Genomic DNA, 20,841 nt, shown 5'->3' on the forward strand with positions numbered 1-20,841 from the left:
CAATGACCAACGATTTTGGGTTGTTTTTTTTTTTTAGAAAAACAGTAAATGTCATAGAGGGAGCGGCCGTGGCTGACTGGTTACGGTGTTCGCTTTGTAAACGAATGGTTCTGTGTTCGATTCCCATCTGCTCCCAACGAGAAAGTTAAGAACACATAAATTTGAAATGATGAATATGAACGAAAAATTAAAGTCGCTCGAGGCGGGGTTCGATCCTCCGTCCTATGGATTGGTAAGCAAAATTGCTAACCACTAGGCTATGACGACTTGGTGAGCTTGGACTGGAAATTGGAATACTGTTACAGAGAGCGAGTTGTGGCGCTATAACCACGGCAAATAGTGTCCAGGGCATTCGTGGAAATACAATGTCCCATCCCAGAGGGTCCCGGAGTACCAAACCTTCTTAGCATGGTGCTCCCAACGAATACAACCACATCTCGGAGCGTATGGTGGTGTGTCCCCACGCTTCTTCCTCCCCTGTCGATTCAGAATTGTGTTGTTGTTCGAACACTCTGTGCTCAAACTCAACCCAATTACGAGTCATCTCTGTGATACGGCTTTACGCAGTAGGCCTGGCCGCTTTAACGCTTGTGATGTTTCAATGCATTCTAATGCAATGGCGCACTGCAAATGTTAATAAATGACAAGAAGAGTGCTAGGCGTCATCTAACCTAAGGCACTCTCCAGGATCCCTTCGAAAGATTGGCTGCGCTAGGGTCTGATTAGATTAGATTAGAATTGTTGTACATTTTTGCATTGAATTGAAAGGGTTGACAATTTTTTTCGAATGTTTGGACTTTGGTCAGAGTCGAGGGACATAAATAAAAAAAAAAAATACGGCAATGGCCTTATTTATCTTTGATGAATTTTGTCATAATTATTACATTTCATGTACATGTCAAGTGGATACTTAACAAGGGGTTGAAAACTCTTAGAGCTATAATTATTATGTTACCCAGTATATCAAAATATATGTTAGTACCGTAAACCGGGGTGACTTTGATAGGATTTCAATTTGTTTTTAGAATATTTTCCAACAGGTAAGGTTTTTCTCAAGATAATTATTTTTAAAACATGTACTGGGGTAGGCTACACAAAGTCCATGCACTATTTTGGAAAAAAAGTTTTTTCAATAGTATTTAGAAAAATAGTTACGTTAAAAATTCTTGGTTTTAATTCCGGGGTGACTTTGATAGTCATAGTTTTTCTTGTTAAAATCATATTTAAGATGTTCAAACTTTATTTGTACGTTAAATGTACCATCACTAAAGTAGCTGATATAGTTTGTAAGAAACAAATCAATGTTTATATTAAGTTAACTAAGTTTATAAGCTTTTTAACAAAATACATATAAATTTTAGATAAAATTGTTAAAAAGTCGGAATTTCGCCTGAAATTTGTTAAAAATAGTTTTGTTTATAAAATTATCGATTTATATTGCATTTTAAATTGAATTCGAAGCACGAATCACAAGTTTTCACATTTTACATGAAATTTGTTCAACTGAATTTGCCTATAAATTTGGAGTTTTTTTTAATTGTGTTTCAAAAACACATATTATTTATTATTTACAAACTTATTTAACCTTCTCCTAGTGGAAAATTGTCCAAAGAATCCGAAAATGCAATCCGTTTTCCGATTAAAAATCATGTTCATTGAGAAAATCATGACACTTTGAGAAGTTTAAAATAATGACTTTTATCCACATTTTCTTAACTATAGTTAACTAACTTTATAAACTTTTCAAAAATTTATGAAAAGTTCTTCATGAGGTACTTTGAACACTTCTCTACCACGGTCAGTATGTTTCTGAACCATTCCTTACGTATTTTAATTGTACTCTTCATTTTGCGGAAAAATCGCAAACCTATCAAAGTCACCCCGGCTATCAAAGTCTCCCCGTTTTACGGTATACTTATTATTTCCTTTACATATTTCCAGTATACTTACCAATATACTGAGAGTATCTTAATATACTAACCGTTTATTGCTTTTCGGTTAGTATACTAACAAGTATACTGGAATATTGTTAGTATACTCAGTATTCCTAAGTAATATTAGAGTTCCCAGCCCCTTGATACTTAATGAGAAAGTATTTTGATTCATGCTTCTATATCGGTATTTGTGAGAACAAAAATTCAAACTTCGAGTTTATTTGCTGTTTGACTGTTAAGACACGGAATACTGATTACAAGGACTATTGTATCGTGTTACCCATTTTTACTGTTATTAAGCAATTCCTGATCTATAACACAGTCCCTATTGAGAGGAATAGTGCTGTTCCAACTTCGAGCTTGTTTACACAGCTTTGTCAGATTTTTTCGGATGTTTTATGGAAGCTACTTTGCCCCTGATGGAAACTGTAAGCGACTTGCTTGTACGCTTCCAACCATACGGCAGTAATGTGAAAATTAACTCTTATGTGATAAATAAGTACCTTCTTTGACTGATTAAAAGTGTAAACTAAGAAGTTGTCGTATCCAATAAAACAACAATTACAATTTAAATTTCAAACAACTTTTCCAATAACCAACGATTTTGGGTTGATTTTTTTTAGAAAAACAGTAAATGTCATAGTCACTCTGATTTTCAATATATCATTATTTGACGAAGCATTTTTTTACAGCACTATTTAAAAAAAAACTGTTTTTAAGAAACCTTGCATGGAAATTGTATGGCCCTACCCCAGTTCAGAAAATAGAAGCAAAAGCAATAGAATTATTATAAAAAAAAATGGAGACAAGATGAAGTTTGCTGGTTTCAAGTCATTGGATCTTTGTGTTGAATGGGCATAAGATTTCAAATTGATATGCCTTTTGTGCTTTTATTTGGGTCAATAATCCAACAGTAAATCCCAACCAGTCAGCTATCCCCAGAAAAACAAACTTGTTCAATAATTCAGCAGTTGTGATTAGCAATTAATGAGTTTTTCCCCCTGACCATTGCTCGCTCACATTCCGCGGGACCGGGACCGTAATTGAAAAACTTTTCCCATCGGTTGTGACGCGCACAATCTGATTAGCCTTGTACCATAATTGGGCCAATTTCCATACAGCTCCTGTGTCTGTTGCGATGTTGGTGCGCGATCGCGCAAGTATTTACGACCTGCCAAAAATGTACGCCAACACCCCACCTTAGCTCCCGGTAATTGGTCCAGTTAAATTAGACTCGACACGCGGAATGATACATGGGGTGTCATTTAGCAACGGCTTAACCCTTAACTTTCGCATGTTTTGGGCGATTGTGTAGCATTATGCTTCAAGGTTTGGAAACTAAGGACTTAATGGAACTGAAATTGGTTCACGGCCAGATTTCGGACATTTAAGGGTTAAGCAGGCTCAATCAAGGGCTGTCACCGTAAATTTAACCTGGCCTACGGCAGGGTTAGCTGCTCGGCTTAGGAACGTGGCTGGAATTTATTTGACTGACAATCTCGTGACGGGAATGTCGACGAGGCCACATGCAACAGGACATCATCGGGCGGGATGAGCAAACTTGGAAATGGTGGCGATGTTCTTTGGCATTCCGGTGGCGATGCTCTAATGGGTTGAATATGCAAATGTCATTATACGCTTTCTTTGAATGTAAAATTAAGGGATGCTGGTGATGATTTTTCGGGAAGAAGACGAGCGCGTAAACTCATTAGCAAGTTGTTGCCAAGGTTTGCAAGTTTTACACAGCTGCCCTAATTGCCATCCCTGCCACATCATAACCCTGTTTCAGGGTCTACTAATAATGTTTCATCCAATTAAAACACATTCCAATTAATGTTGAATCAGATTATTCCATTTCCAGTTACAATTTTATGACTGTTTCGGAAAAGTTTTCTCTCCAACCTCGAATTTAATTTCACTTTTATCTGAACACATCGGGGTACATCATAAAATCTTTCCCTTTCTGTTCAGCACACGTGTTCCAACCGTGCCTTTGTAAGCCACACACGTGTAGCCAAAATTTGGTTAAAACTGTAACCAACACATTGGAAAAGTGTAGTCACAATACGTGCCTAAACCATCGGGATCAGCTCGGAGGAAAGCCATAAAAGGACGAATCCCGCCGATTTCCATTTTGAAGATAGCATTTCAGTCTCCTTTTCCTGGTTTTCTTACGGGAAGGCGTCGTTACATTTCAAACGGTATTGATTCAAATTTACGTTTACTAGCAAATCATTGAGCATTCGAAGAATTTTCACACCTTCGACAAGTGGGCAGATTTGTGTCTTCCTTTGAAGTAGGAATCCCAACTGGTTTGTTTTCTTCGATCGTCGTTGAAGTATTCGTTTAAGGTGGCACGAACCTACTTCGGGATTAAGTTTCAAACAGAACATCGGAACGAGACCAGAACCAGAGAAGAAAGTCTTAATTAAATTTCCCAGTCCCAGTTTCAATCGAGCTTATTTGTTCGAATTTCCATGTGACACAGAAACTTTCATGCTCTCACCGAGACGACATCGGCACCCGTAATGGGAGCGGAAATTGACGCCCAGCCGGGTAGCTTTTCCTTTCCGAGCGATTTCGAAAGTATGGCGTAAAAGCATTGGGATTGAATCGTTGCATGGTGGATGGGCTCTATCCAACAGGGCCGGAAGGAGCAATGGCAGGGGAGGAGTTGTGTGGTGATCGGAGTGTCACAATATTTGTGGTGTGTTAACACGTAACTTGGTGGGGAAATTCTTTGTCGTCTGGTTTTGAGGTTGACAATGCATTAAGTAAAAAAAGGATTGTTTGTAGCATTTTCTTCGAGCTTCGTCCCCAAGTATGAGAAATGTAATATAATTTTATAATATTAATGAACAATATGAGCAATTCCAGCTCAAATCAGTAATTTTTGTGGTACTTTTGTACCCGACCCTCTCCGATTTCAATGAAACTTTGTAAACATGTTATCCTAGGCCTATATAAGCCATTTTTGTGTATATGGAGCCAATTGTACTCGAAAATAACGTTTGAGAAAGGGCGTATGTTGTTTAAATATTTTTGTAATTTGCAATTTAAAAATTACCTACTGTATCTCGAAGCCGTTGCATTGTATCAAAAAGTGGTCAATGACAAACTTGTAGGAAATTGGATGGACTTTCTGAAAAAAAAAATACACTGAAACAAAAATACACGCCCCTTCTATGTCTTTTGTAACATCTTAGGCCATTTCCTCAAAAAATTACAATGGATAAAAAATCGTGACATCACCTTAAAATTTAACTTTTATGCTTAAAAATCTAAAAACCCGAATAAAAGTGGCGTTTTTTTTGTTTGATTGTATTTTTTCAGAAAGCCCGTCTAATTTCCTACAAGTTTGCAACCTAGTGCTTAAAATTTGCTTGCGCCATTTAGAGATATTTAAGTTTTAAATTTGCATCTTTTTTTACATTAAAATGGCTGTAACTTTTACCCTAAAGTCCAAAATTGACTTGTCAGATAATAAAAATGTTCTTTTTTTAGAGCTCTAAAAGTGCCCTGAATAACACTTTTCTCTAAAACTTAACCCTGAATTGCTACGTTAAAAAAACTGAAAAAAAGTTCAAGATGGTATGTCAGAGACATAACCGAAAAACATAGGACAAAACAATTTGAATGTGTTTTTGGACTGCTAGTGAAATCTGGAATAAGATTATTTTATTTTGTTTCATAGATTTGTCGGAAAAACTGTCATAAATGTTCTCCCAAGGTGAACCTTCCATGAGGGCACCGGCAACTCAAGGTTGTGGCCACTACGGTCGGAATGTCAATTTTCATGTACAGTATCAAAAACCATGAATTTTGATATCCACATTGCAACAACTCGTTCTGTAAATGTCCTCCCAGGCCCCGGGGGAACCTTCTTTGAGGGCAGCGGCCACTCCAGGTTATGGCCACCACTGTCGAAATGGCCATTATCATGTACAGTATCAAAAAATCATGAATTTTGATACCCATATTGCTACAACTAGTATGGTTCTGTAAATGTCCCCCCAGGCCCCGGGGGAACCTGCTTCGAGGGCACCGGCCACTCCAGGTTTTTTCCACCACTGTCGAATTGACCATTTTTCATGAGAACCGCCGCATCATAGTGACTTCAACGCGGTCCGCTTCGCTCGAATTTCATCCTTCTGCTGCCGGTGGTTCTTCCTTCTGGTTGCTGGTCCTCTTCTTCTATTGGCCGCTGCTGCTGCTGCTGCTCCGCGCCGGCTCGACGTGCACAGTTCGAGTGCTTGTTCCAAAGTGACTTGCTTTTGCGAAATTTTTTGCTTAAATAGCGGCACAGCCGGAGAACGGCACAAAAGGGGCGCGACCTCGAATGCATGCGCTCGCTCTGATTGGTCATCTGTCCGATTTGTACTGAAAAATTACTCATTTTGATTGCATGTTTTAAGTGCTTTAACTATGTTTAGTCAAATTATCTATGTAGTTAAACGGTAGCTGAAGTCTTCCTCTTTCGATTGGTGGTCCAACCGTCTGTATTGATTCACAGGGAAAAAAGATATAAGCATTCAAAATGTCCACTTTTTTAGCGCTTAAAAGTGACGCTTTGGATCGAATTTCTGAACTGGCCCCCCAATATAGTAAGTAGAGACATAGTCCTATGTCAAAAATTTGGTCATAGAAGGCGTAGATTGCGAGATAATATTTTGGTGTCTTAGACAAAGTTGCTTAGATTGGCAAGCCCAAAAACTTTTTAGAAGACTCAAAAAAACCCAAAAATGTTCCTGAAAAGTTAGATTTTCAAAATCACCCTAATAGTGATCCACCCTAATTTTCAACCAAACCAAAAGTTACCCCTTTTCATGTGGAACAACTCTTCTAAAGACACCAAAGCTCAAAAACTTTACCATTTTTCGGAAAATCAATTTTCCACTTAATTTTGCGATCTGGACCACTGTGCAATGCTTTTTTAAGATCAAAAATTGGTTGAAATAGTAGTTTATGCAACAAGTTGCAAAAAGAGGATTTTTTCAGCACGAGTCGTACATTTATCCAACGAGGTTCACCGAGTTGGATAAATACGAAGAGTGCTGAAAAAATCAAGTTTTGCAACGAGTTCCATACAGTATTTTTTGCAATGCCAAAAAACACACACTGAGTGAAATTATATGTAAAATTTTCATTTTTTTGTCAATAAATCGTTTAAATCAAAAAAAATTGAATAGTGTTACTTTCCAAAACAAGTGCTGAAAAGTTCAACTTTTCAGCACCCATTTGAGTGCTGAAAAGTAGAACTTTTCAGCATTTATTTTGAAAAGTGTTGCTATTCGATTCTGTTATTTTTGGTACAGAAAAGTAGGCTATTTCGTCGTTCAAGAGTAGTCAAGTAAGTAGTTTCACGACGGAATTGCAAAAAATGTTTTTTCGATTTTTTTAATCGAAGTCCGTCTAAAGGCAGGGTTGGGTTTTAGAGGGTTAGGGTTGTGCTTCTATATCTCATCTAAATGCAACATTTTTTTGTCTCTTTTTTCGACATTTTCACCCATCAGAATCTATCTTTCACAAGCATACCTTCACCTTCAATCTTTACCTTCTGCAATATTTCACGCTGAAAAGAAAACTTACAACACGCCAAGCAAAAGCCAATCAAGCAAACCAACCCCTCCTTGGCCGGGGAAGGCGGGGGTGCCAAAAAAGCTCCTGCTGCAGCCGTGAAGAGCACCAAGCTTCATGAAGCAATTGCCACTCGTCTTTGCACCTGAGATTGCACTCCAGGACTTGACTTTCACTCTGTACAGCTTCAACGATTTTCGTTTTTAGGACAGCAAAAAAAAAAAAAAAAAAACTGGAGTGTTTCTGCTAAAGAGTGGTGCCCAATGAACAAGATAAAATTCAATTTGGCGAGCAGGCGATTTTTTTTTGTGAAGATTAAGGGTCGGATTAAAAGATCTTTAACCTGTTCGAGAGGGGGGTGTGATGTTCTGGTGGAACGTTGTTTTACGTTTTAAAAATAGACCGAGACGTTTGGCAGTGGTATCGATTAGATTCCCCCTTTTTGGGGTATATTTTATATTGGTTGTAACAGCCTTGAAAATGAAATTTTGTCACACAGGAAAAGGTATTGCAAAATTCGAACGGTGTTTTGCATCAGCAAAAATATTTTCGTGAGGTGGAAAATTGGAAAAGGGGTAAAATGGAAATTCATTGTGCTAGCTCGACAGTTTGTGTTTGGTAAAAAGTAAGGTTTAAGGGGTGGACAATAGTGTGATCCTTGATTGAATGACATTAACTAACATATCGATAGGTTTACTATCCCGAATGTGTTGATCTCATTGTCAACATTGGCATACTTTGAACTGGTATCCCCTATATGTCTTATTGCAGATAAAGCATAATAGTATCAACATTAAATTGAAACAAACATACAAAGTAAAAAAAATCATGGTAATATTACATGTGCCCCTTATCTTTTATGTCAGAAAATATGTAATTTTACCTCTGAAAATGTGTAATTATACCACTCTTCTGATGTAATGTCACTTTTTCAGTCTAAATTGAGGTAAAACAACATCATGAATAGGTAATATTAAATCTTCCAAAATTACACCTTACAAATTTAATTTTTTAACTGTGTAAAATTTTCACAAATTTACTCAAAAAATTGACTAGTAAATTTTAGTCAATTCTAAACCCTTTTCTGTTAATTGATTAATTTTTCTTTATTAATAACTAGACATCTCCAGAGTTTTTTTTAAAGAACCTATAAGCTATTGTGTTTCATATGTTTATAGGACCTTTTAAAAAAAAAACTCAAGATCTGAATAATTTCGTAGAATCACACCTTTCATGATTGGACCACACTAGTGAGCTTATCTAGCGAAGAACGTCTGCAAAACACGTTTCCTGATTGGTATCCGAGTGTTTCCACGTGTACTTTGAAACAGGCAGAACGGCGTACCGCTCTGAACTTCTTACATTTTCTCCCTCAACACGTTATCTTCGTAGAAGATTACGATGCTGTTAAGTGGAAAGCCGTGTGTTGCTGGCAATGGGCAGATTACCGTTGATGCAGAATACTCCAGACTAAAGCTGTTTCTTCTTTCCACATTGCAGGTTTCTTTTTTGTGCTCATCCTACGACACTGAGCGCCTGAACGTGATCTTCTTAATGTTAGAGGTAAGACTTTGCTCGAGATTCAGATTTCAAATAATGCGCAGCAAATCTTTCGATAGAACCTGTGAGGAAGGGGGAGGGATCGTCCAGGGAAATACAAAAACAGAATCGACGACTTGATTAAAAATTTTCCTCCTTTTCTAACAACAATAAAGCAGCCTGTTGCCGGGTATTGTTGATCCACCTCACGTACGGAAACTTCCTTCTGGCTCAGATTTCCATCCAAGACGTGGACTTGAGCGACCCTAGGAACCCGGATGAATTTCCTACTCAGGAAGCAGCGTCGTGCTCGTTGTTCTTGTTTGTTGTGTAATGAAAAATTTATTCAAATTAAAATTCATAACTTTCGCTTCGGTTGTGCTGGCCGGAACAAGTGAGACGACGAGCTACAAGTTTGCACTGATTCGAGTGTTTTGCTATGCTGCTGCAACAGGGCCCTGACTTCCGGTGTGGACTTTTCGGTCCTGGCCGAGCGATGCACAGAGTGGATCAAATATGGAAGGTTTTATGAGCGTTTTTTTCAGCTGGCAGCTTTACGAGACAAATTGTGATTATCAACTGGACAATAAGGTGCAATACAATATGCAACAAAATGATGAAATGGTATTAAAATTTATACAGGTCTTACAGAAAAGTCTTTGTTTTGTATTGATTGGTTTTTGTTTACTCTGTTATTGTAATGTATCCAACAGTTCTTATAATTTAGTTTTAGTTCAGTTAAGAACTTTGTTGTACAAATAATGATAAACAGTGTAAACTGATGGGACTAGAAACAGGAAGTATTTCTTGAAAACCTGAAAGATGAGAATTATCTTCAAAACATGTTCGTTTGCTTGAAAAATTTTCTGGGCTTGATGCTAAGGCCCATAACCTTTTAGCAGAGTGAACACACGTCCAATTGGCTTGAGGTTTGAACAAGAATGAGTAAATATCCAATCAACAACGAAGGTAACTATGTTAACAAGCCAACTAGTCGTAGGTTACTATGCTTCCAATAAGAATGCATGTTCACTAAACAATCAAGATTTAAATATTGTTTACTCAAAGGGGATTTCCTGAAGATGGTCACATCTATCATAGTTTATCCCAATAAATGTGCTAAAAGATTGGTTGAAATGAAATCACAAGACCAATTTGTTAATAGGGTTAAGGATTCCCCTAAAATCCTACTTTAGAATCATTAGACCGCAAATCGACCGTGAATTTCCCCCGCGAAATTGATCCAAATTGCTTCTCCCCACCCACCACATCAGCTAACGAGATCGGATTTAGCCAAACATTCATTTCTCAAGCTAATCCCCCATCCTTGGAAATGCTCCGCTTGCGGGATGTCATTCATCGTCTCACATTTCATCGGCGTCTGGTAAATCTGCGTGTTTTCCGCTGTTCGTCACCGTTGTGCTGACTTGTCGTACGTGCATTTTGGGCCAAATTGAGTTAGGAACGCCATTTTGTACAGCTCACAATGCCTCACCTTTTGACCTTCACAGATCTCCAAAATTTGATTTCAATCCTGAGATATTTAATAAACATCTTTATATGAAAGAAGTTTCAATCTTGTCGTGCCATCTTGACACAGCCTAAGTGCGACAATTGGCCAAAGGGATTTCAGGTCAGAACGCGTTTGACACAGGTACGAGCTAGAATACCATAAACATTTATTTTTTTTATAACTCGGAACTCCAGCAACCAAATTCAACCAAACTTCAGGACAATGCACGGAATGGTCAACCAAAAAAACGTGTTTGTTATTTTTTACATTTGCGTGCTCTCGTTTTCGTTTATTCTAGGTCGAACATTAAAACGCGTTTTTCTCGGAACGTCAAAATGCGACGTACGACAAGTTAGCACAACAGCGTCGTGTTGGACTCAGAGATGTTCATCATTCTGAGCTTCAGCAGCTTTGCCCAAGCAGACAGAGTTTGGCTGATATTTGCGTGCTAATTCTTCGCACGAAATTTGGGCGTTTTGCCCTTCGGGCATTTGGCGGAAATTCGTGGAAAAATGTTTGCTCATATCTAACAGGATAGTGGCGATGGAAATTGATGGAAAACTTAAACTAGGGTGGCAGTAGCATGCCCAGGACTTTTTTATTTCCTTTAAAATGTTAAGCCAAAACATTAGACATAATATTGTAGTTTTCTAGTTATTTTGACCATCATGTGCAAAAAAATAGTTTTTTTAAACATTATCACCACCCTAACGCCCGATCTCAGCTGTTGGCACAAAGTTCTAAAGCGGCGAGCTTTTCCACCGCCGAAAGTCTTCTTCGTTCTCCTGCTGGGCCTTGATTATGCCACCGCAGGCAGGTGAGGCAAGCAAGTTGCGGATGTGACAACGAAGATATTCCCTCGCTCTCCGTCTCTCTCTCTCGCTCTGTGACACGCTGTGATAAAGTGAGCACACACACCCAGAGAAAAGTGCACAGAAAAAAATTGAATTTATCTTCGCCGCAGTTGCCTGAGCCGCGGGCGGTTTTCCACATCGCGGCAAGTAGATCATGCTGCTGCCACCCACCGAAGGTTAGCATAGCGACGCGGAGATGATGATGATGATGCCATCTTCCGGCGTTGAAGGCACTTTGCGGGGGAGGAAGTTTTCTTATTGTGCTATTTTCGCTTCGGGCGAAAAGAAAGTGCTGAAAAGTGGAACACATTGTTACGAGCTGTGGAATGTTTGCAGTGTGTCTGCTGTTATATGTATTTTTTGTGTTGAATTGATTTGCTCTATAAATTTTATTATTTGTGTTGACAACGTTGAACAACAACTTTGTTTTTGCGAACATTCAATTCGAAGTGTTTTAAAAATTTCGCAAAATGTGTTTTTGATATTCTAAGCATTTCCAAAAAAATATCAAGCGAGAATTGGCATTTCAAAAGAGGAAGAAGAAAACAGCAGCGTCCCACCCTCCTCAGCGAAGTACGAGCGCAGCCGTTCCTGCAGCTGGCCAGCGTTCGGTTCCATGCGGACAACCCAGCGTTCCCTCCTGGATGGGGGCGATCGATTGCAACGTGGTCACATCCGGTAGCGGCGATGCGGCCCAGCAAGGAGTCACTGGGGAAGTTCTCTTCACTCTGCCGGAGTTTTTTGCTCTCGCAGGAGAGATGATGACGCGGTTTCGGACCTGCCGTAACAAGGCAAAACAATTCCTGGCCCTCGGGGAGCTGATGATCAAGTACATCTACAATAGATAAAAAAACTGTGATCTAGTGTAAGATTTTTCTATTTCTATCCCCTTTCCTTTGCAATTTTAGTAAGTTTTTTCTATATTTTTTCTTACTCTCCAAAATGGATTGAGATTCAACACACAGCTGAAAGGAACTTAAAAAGTCTGTTATGAACTGTAAAAGAACCTATTGTTACATGATTATTCACTAATAAAACCGAATTCAATTGAAAATTGAAAAAAATGAATTGGCATTTCAAACCACAAACAATTGAGTGCACGGAATTTGCATTCGCATGGAATCGGTACAACCCGAGACCACATCAATATTAAAACATGTTAAACCAAGGGTAAAATAATAACACAAAATAAATCCAATTCAATATGGATCAATCAGGTTGAGCTATTCTGGATTTTGCAAAAGTAATTTGCAAAAGTACAGTATGTAATAAAAGTATTTACACCCCTTGGGCACTATGCACATTTTGTGATGAAACATGTAAACAATTTAATGTTGACATAAACCTAGTACTACGTTTTGTTCAGAAACTCATGCCGAACATTTTGCTGCAAAAAAGCTCATGAAAAGATATTTGTTGACAAATCACCATAAATCCAGTCTCCCAACTCCAAATAGGCATCCTTGACTGATTAAAAAATAATTTGGATTGAATATAAAGTTTACTAATTACTTAGTATAAAAGTTTATATAACTCTGGAAATTCTATATAAAACTTATCTAAACTTAATTTTGCAAAACTTTCAATTAAACTAATTGACATTTTACCATAGAATTGCTAAATAATCATTCTGGAGTGAGTATAACACCGTTTTGGGGGTCTTTGTATCGCTAGAATAGATTTTTCGTTGGAATTTCGTACCAACCCGGAATTACGTCGTCGGAAAATCCGCCGGCATCCGAACCGGTACACAATTAACAAGTCAACCTATATGGCCATCGGAAAAGGCATAAAATTTCCGATCTTTTGATACACAGAAAAAAATAATGTAAATTTGGAAGCTGTAATTTTGGAAGGTTGAATATTACCTCTTTTATGATGTAATTTTACCTCAATTTAGACTGAAAAAGTGACATTACACCATAAAAGTGGTAAAATTACACATTTCCAGAGGTAAAATTACACCTTTTTTCTGACATAAAAGATGTACCCCTTCCCAGATGTAATATTACCATGATTTTTTTTTCTGTGTAGCCATACATCTAGGTTTTCTATAAAACCCACGTTTTAAAATACCTGGGCAAAAAGTAAGTTTGATCCACGAGAACAAAAATTACGAAATTCCATACATTTTTGACAGATTGCTCAAACGAAACCATAACAAAATTTTTGCCTAGGTATTTGAAAACGTGGGTTTTATAGAAAACTTAGATGTCTGGGTATCAAAAGATCGGAAATTTTATGCCCTTTCCGATGCCACATAGGTTGACTTGTTAATTGTGGACCGGTTCGAATGTCGGCGGATTTTCCGACGACGCAATTCCGGGTTGGTACGAAACTCCAACGAAAACTCTATTCTAGCGATACAAAGACCCCCAAAACGGTGTTATACCCACTCCAGAATGTTTATTTAGCAATTCTATGGTAAAATGTCAATTAGTTTAATTGAAAGTTTTGCAAAATTAAGTTTAGATAAATTTTATATAGAATTTCCAGAGTTATATAAACTTTTATACTAAGTAATTAGTAAACTTTATATTCAATCCAAATTATTTTTTAATCAGTCAAGGATGCCTATTCTGAGTTGGGAGACTGGATTTATGGCGATTTGTCAACAAATAACATTATTTATGTTAATTTTTCGAAAGGTGTACAAACTTTTTTTGCACCTTTTTTATTTTTGTAATAGTATTTGTTATATAATTTTTTATAGAAAACATCTTTTCGTGAGCTTTTTGCAGCAAAATGTTCGGCAGGAGCTTCTGAACAAAACGTAGAACTAGGTTTATGTCAACATTAAATTGTTTACATGTTTCATCACAAAATGTGCATAGTGCCCGAGGGGTGTAAATACTTTTTTTACATACTGTAAGTAATTTGCAAAAGTGAAACCAAAATTAGGTATTTTTATGCCATTTTTAGTGCAACAGTAGCAATTGGTGTAAAACGGAAATGATATCACAATGCTCCATTAGGGTGGAATCGAGTTATATAGGAGAAAGAATCCAATCAGCAACACATTTTTGAGTCCCTTTTAGGGTTCCAAAAAACCACCCAAAATTCGGGAGCGATCGATTAAGCCCACGATTAACGTGCGTAAAAAATTTGTATGGGGAAACTTGCATTTTCACATTTTTTTAATTTACAAAATTCATTTATTATTATTTTACGAAACTAACACCGTACAAGTATAGCCCGGAATGTTCTGAACAACTCTTCCGAAGATAGCATGGTACTAGAGTGCGTTTCAAAAAAGATACAGTGTTTCCAAAAGTAGTGTATTGAAATAATCAGTGAAACTCACATTTTCTGCCAACATTGCCAAAGGAACCATGAAATGAAAACAAACATGATTGTTCTTATATTTTGATGAACCATACGTAAAATCGTTATGAATAAATGTTCAGAAGCTTTTTTTTTTGTCAAATTGCACTCCAATTTCTCATATTTATTTTAGTTTTTGAAATTTTTGGCTTGACTTGGCAGTGTTGGCAAAAAGTATGATTTTTACCAAGTATTTCGAAATGTCTCTCTTGAACGCTCTGTAACTTTGGTTAGAAGCAATTTAGCACCATACTGTCTTCGAGAAGGTTGTTCAGGACATTCAGGGCTATACTTTTGCGGTGTTAGTTTCATAAAATAATAAAGCATAAATTTTTAAATACAAAAATGTCAAACATAAGTTTCCCCATAGTAATTTCCATACAAATTCATTCGCTGAAAGGGACCCAAAAAATGTGTTGCTGAAAATCAATTTTGTTTCGATCCGGGTTCGCAACGACTGAATATTTTTAATCTTTCTGGTTTCGGCGAGCAGTTTTAATCTAATCTAATCTAATCTAACCCTAGAGCAGCCAGTCTTTCGAGGGCATCCTGGAGAATGCCTTAGGTTGATTGACGCCTAGCATCTTCTTGTCATTATCAACATTTGCAGTGCACCATTACATTAACATGCATTGAAACATCACAAACGTCGAAGCGGCCAAGCCAACTGCGTAAAGTTTACCACAAAGATGATTCGTTGAATTGGATTGAGTTTGAACACGAATGTTCAAACAGCAATACAGTTCTGAATCTACAGGGGAGGAAGAAACGTGGGGCGAGCAGTTTTGTCGAAAAAGAAAAACAGATTTTCTCTACTTCTCCGACGTTTCGGCCTTGAAAATAAAGCCTGAAAAAGGCCTCAAAATAGAGGCCAAAACGTCGGTAAAGTAGAGAAAATCTGTCTTTCTTTTTCGACAAGACTGCTCGTAAAAACCAGAAAGAAAAAATCAATTTTGAATTCCACCCTAATATGCAATAGCAAAATCTACTCACCTGATGATTCCATGTTGCTCAGTGATATCGTGATCAGTGTTGCAAATGAGTGATAAAAAAAGCTATCAACAGATTATCTCTGCACCAAAAATATCCGAGAGTATAGTGGCCGTCACTATAGCTTGTGAGATCTCTTCTTGTGCCTCGTGATTCCCAGCGATGTCATTCTCTCTCTATCACTCTTCCCCTTTACCCCGACTATGCGCTCTCACCGCTGAGTCTCTCAATCTCTCCAAAAACTGCAATGAGAGAACGCGAGATGGCGATTAGGATCCGACCACGCATGACGTCCCGTCAAACTGCGTTTGCGAAATTGGTTTTGTGGCGGCTTTTGTGGTTAAACGCTGTTGCGGTAGCATGATCGTGGAAGCGGGAATGAGAGAGAAAAGGAAAATGTCAATCGCGAGTGGGCAAGCACGAAAACGTGTTCGGCTATGTTCGGCGCTGAGAGTTTCAATGAAGAGAGAAGAGCAGTTGTATTTGAGGCATGAATATTCAGGCGGGATAATTGTAGTTGCTGAGAGCTGATATTTTGATATTTTAACAACCCTGATCGTGATATTCTTCGCCACATTGAATACATTTGAGCAATTCTCTGAGATTTCGGTCATTCGATTTTTTTTGTATTTTTTAATCTGGCTGAAACTTTTTTGGTGCCTTCGGTATGCCCAAAGAAGCCATTTTGCATCATTAGTTTGTCCATATAATTTTCCATACAAATTTGGCAGCTGTCCATACAAAAATTATATGTGGAAATTCAAAAATCTGTATCTTTTGAAGGAATTTTTTGATCGATTTGGTGTCTTCGGCAAAGTTGTAGGTATGGATATGGACTACACTAAAAAAAATGATACACCGTAAAAAAAATTTAGTGATTTTCAATTTAATGTTTTGTCTCTAAAACTTGATTTGCAAAAAAACACTATTTTTATTTTTTTTATTATTTGATATGTTTTAGAGGACATAAAATGCCAACTTTTCAGAAATTTCCAGAATGGGCAAAAAATCTTTGAACGAGTATGACTTTTTGAATCAATACAGATTTTTTCAAAAAATCGAAATATTGGTCGCAAAAATTTTTCAACTTCATTTTTCGATGTAAAATCGAATTTGCAATCAAAAAGTACTTTGGTAAATTTTTGATAAAGTGCACCGTTTCCAAGTTATAACCATTTTTAGGTAACTTTTTTGAAAATAGTCGCAGTTTTTCATTTTTTAAAAATAGTGCCCAAGTTTGCCCACTATTGAAAAAAATATTTTTGAAAAGCTGAGAAAATTCTCTATATTTTGATTTTTCGGACTTTGTTGAAACGACCCTTAGTTGCTGAGATATAGCCATGCAAAGGTTAAAAAACAGAAAAATTGATGTTTTCTAAGTCTCACCCAAACAACCCACCATTTTCTAATGTCGATATCTCAGCAACTATAGGTATAATTTACAAGAATAAACATGAAACATTCGTAAAATTTTCAGATCTTTTCGAAAAAAATATTTTCAAAAATTTAAAATCAAGACTAACATTTCAATCGGGCCAAACATTCAATATTACGCACATTTATCTAAAGGTGGATATGACAACATTCATTAAAATTACTGTGATCGTAGGGCAGTGAATCAATAAGAAGGTTAAAGCTACCAGAAATAATTGAATTTACAACAACTGTAATCAGGCGATTTGGAATATTTTTCCAGCGCTAAAGTTGCAGAAAAAACCCCATAAATCTTGAAACTGTAATCACCGTTTCGCTCTGAAAATCCCATTTTATTAGTGCTAAGCACCCCCACAAAGATATTATTTGCTCGTTGTCATCAGACAGAAAACGCAGATTCCATTTGGCAACACACACACAAATTTGCCTGCCGCGTGCGTGCGTGCGTGCGTGCGTGCGTGCGTGTGCACGTGTGGAAAAGTCAATTTTCTTTCCAATGACTCCCCTGCGGGATAAGCTGCCTTTTCCTAATAAGATGTTGACATTCCTTTGGAAACGACCTTGGCGGTGGTTATGTTGTAACATGCAAATATTATGTATTTCGCGGAAAAGTGTGCGTATGAGTGGCTGGTGAACACTTCCTAAAGTAGCTATCACATTACCTGTTGGTTGCGGTGGTAGGTTTGAAGGGGTGATGGTAAAGGCTTCTTGCTGAAAGTCGTTGAACATAACTTTGAAAACGCAATCCCACGAAATGGTTCCGGGCGCGCACAAGCGGAAATTTGTTTGCGAGCCTTAGTTGTCATGGTGAGCGAGAATTTGATGGTATTGGATGGGGGGATTACTTGGGGCGAGACTTTGTAGGTCAGGGCTTTTGTACCAGATGAAAGCTTCTTGGAAGGTATTGATTAAGGTAACAACGGAATTTATTCTATATTATTTGAAATGTTGAGAAAGCTGAGAGCATAACAATTTCCCTGTTTAGTAGATAGCATAGCACTTAATTATCCCTTATTCTACCAAGGATTAGGATTTATATTTTCACCAATATTGCATAGTCCTGGGTACTGCAAGCTGCATCCGGCTTGGCAGCCTGAACACGTGGGTCCTGCACGATACACTGGATAACCGATGATGTTGGTGATGGCATAGTTACAAACGAAGTAACTGTTAATCCATGGCTCCGAGATCCAACGAACCATGGAACATCCTACGGATATGGCACGATCGGACACAATCTGGGTGAAGTGTCCTATTTTGGGACTAAGTAAAAGAGTCGATTAAGTTGGGTTATTTTCAAACTGAGCAAATCAGAGTACTCACCCTACATAATTGTCCGGATATTGTCCAATGAACTCGACCCTAGTATCAGAATATTCCGAAAACCAGCTCGTAATGAACTGTTGCATCAAATCATCATTTTCAAACGTCTGTCCATAGTAATATCGTATAGCAATGTTCTGGCCGGATGCATGATATCGGAACGAATTACGACACTTATCGTGACCATACACACATCTTCTTGTATTTGCCGATGCAATCGCTGCCAGCTCATCATCCCATTGCTAAGAAAAGTTAACGACGTTCAGATTAGAAACGTGCCCAAATAATTAGAACCCCAAATTTCTCACCATTGTTGCCATGCGAGCTGCCGTTGGAAAGATCTGATTCCGCCCTAACAATTTCCCTCGTGCAATTTTGCTGCGATACCGGTTGTGCAAATCTACTATCAGATGCCGATAGCTGGAGTTCATCGGGATCTCTACGGCTTCCGGCCCACAACGGGGGGATAGTGTCCTTAAGCCATTGCAAGCAATGTTCGGTCCAGACCACGGACACAGCGTACTGCTGCAATAGTCACTCTGTTGCAGCGACGAGTTGACCAGCGTCAGAACTATCACTGTTATAAACTTAAATGTAGAACTCATTTTTACAAGAGATATTCGACCGGCGATTTGAGTCACACTGTCTTCAGTTGCTTCAGAGCAGGTTTTATATCCGAAGGTGTCGCCAGCTTGGCTGGTGAAACTGGAGAGTTTGAAGAATTTGCACTTCCAATGGACCGATTCAGATTGAAATGGTACACTGCTATTTAAATCGTCATGGTCATAAAATTAACTAAAGTGATAAATCATTGTTTATTATGTTAGGTGGTTGATTGGCCCTATTTTTAACATTAATTCAAAATTTGGAATTTCTTTTCAATATTCCTAGAAGCATCGTTTGTGAAAAACAAAATCAGTAAATTAATGAGCAAAGAGATCTGTGTGATTAAATCACACATCATTGGTTAAATTACCAACCAATTCTGGAGGAATCTTCCGGTAGCAACATTCGATCTCTTCTTCACGAAACTCCACAATGTCTGCTGAAATTTGCTCGACAAGTTATCACACTTCCCGTGATGCAACGACTCGGGTGATAATTGCACCAATTAGAACGGGTACGATAATTGAGCAGATGTACCAACTGCCAAAATTGAAAACGCTACGCTCGTGACGATGACGACAGCAAATATTGGGAGCTGAAATTGATTGGTGTGATTGTGGCAATATTTGCAGATTTATTCTAGTTTAGAAAAGTGAAAAAATCGATACTTTGCCGGTAAAAATATTTTTGCAATTCCGTCGTGAAACTACTTACTTTTCCTGTCATTCTTGAACGACGAAATAGCCTACTTTTCTGTACCAAAAATAACAGAATCAAATAGCAACACTTTTCAAAATAAATGCTGAAAAGTTCTCCTTTTCAGCACTGAAATGGGTGCTGAAAAGTTGAACTTTTCAGCACTTGTTTCGAAAAGTAACACTTTTCAACATTTTTTTGATTTAATCGATTTATTGACAAAATACATGAAAATTCGATTTAAAATTTCACTCAATGGGTGTTTTTGGAAATTGCAAAAAATGTTGTATGGAACTCGTTGCAAAACTTGATTGTTTTAGCACTCGTCGTATTTATCCAACTCGGCGAACCTCGTTGGATAAATGTACGACTCGTGCTGAAAAAATCCTCTTTTTGCAACTTGTTGCATAAACTACTATTAAGTGACTTGTCGAGAAATATGGAACAGATTATGTCTAGGATACAGCTCAATGATGAACATTATTATTTCTGTCTTGGTTCATTATATCCATATCCGGCAGTCACTTAAGTGCTCATCCTCTATGTCAACTACGGGTGCTAGACACGCACTCATAGTACAGTAAATCTGCGATTTTGTAAACAAAAAGGTCGATGACATAAGTACATTATTGCAACAATTCAATATCGAAAACAGATTTTTGATAAAAAAAAGTATACTGGAAAATCACATCCATCGTATTAAAATGGTTAAAAATCACCTAAAAATGGTTAAAATTCGTGTATTTTTATTCGAAAGAAATAGTTGTTAATTCGCTGTATCATCAATAGGATAAGACAAAGGACAAGGGTCAATGTAGCGACATTTAAGTTAAAATTGTCTGGAGAATCGATTGACATGATAATTTGAAGAAATTTTGACGTTTAGACCCCTTTTCAAAAATATGGTTCTGGTAAATATTTTTGTTTTGTCATACTGACTCCTGCACTATTCGGGAGACTTATTTTTGACATTTAAGCCTATATTCAGAACACATTGACCGAAAAAATATTGATGGTTAACCTTGAAGGTAAAAGTCTTACTTTTAAACCT

At 37.6% G+C, this 20,841-nt stretch overlaps 2 protein-coding genes across 3 annotated transcripts in view; one reads left to right on the top strand and one right to left on the bottom strand.

The window, feature by feature from the left end:
• The window catches only part of LOC6053994, a 143,141-nt gene that overhangs the window by 46,365 nt on the left and 75,935 nt on the right, over nt 1-20,841 (top strand). For both annotated transcript variants that reach the window (XM_038262159.1, XM_038262160.1), the window contains exon 3: nt 9,012-9,074. The gene's annotated coding sequence lies outside the window, so the exon portion shown is untranslated. The remainder of the gene's footprint in view (nt 1-9,011; nt 9,075-20,841) is intronic.
• On the bottom strand, nt 18,116-19,093 carry LOC6045138 (antigen 5 like allergen Cul n 1). Its single transcript, XM_001862502.2, has 3 exons — nt 18,797-19,093; nt 18,489-18,730; nt 18,116-18,428 (listed from the first exon to the last, which is right to left on the bottom strand). The coding sequence occupies exons 1-3, from the start codon at nt 19,091-19,093 to the stop codon at nt 18,182-18,184; spliced, it is 786 nt and encodes a 261-aa protein (XP_001862537.2). The 3' UTR covers nt 18,116-18,181.

Source organism: Culex quinquefasciatus, chromosome 3, assembly GCF_015732765.1.
Source record: "Culex quinquefasciatus strain JHB chromosome 3, VPISU_Cqui_1.0_pri_paternal, whole genome shotgun sequence".
NCBI classification, from domain to species: domain Eukaryota; kingdom Metazoa; phylum Arthropoda; class Insecta; order Diptera; family Culicidae; genus Culex; species Culex quinquefasciatus.

Bases quoted from the DNA above. Each gene is read 5' to 3' on its own strand.
- LOC6045138 (XM_001862502.2), bottom strand. From the start codon at position 19,093: ATGAGTTCTACATTTAAGTTTATAACAGTGATAGTTCTGACGCTGGTC. The intron at 18,731-18,796 runs GTGAGAAATTTG...AACTTTTCTTAG, and splicing joins CAGCTCGCATGGCAACAATG to CAATGGGATGATGAGCTGGC. The intron at 18,429-18,488 runs GTGAGTACTCTG...TCTTTTACTTAG, and splicing joins TATCCGGACAATTATGTAGG to TCCCAAAATAGGACACTTCA.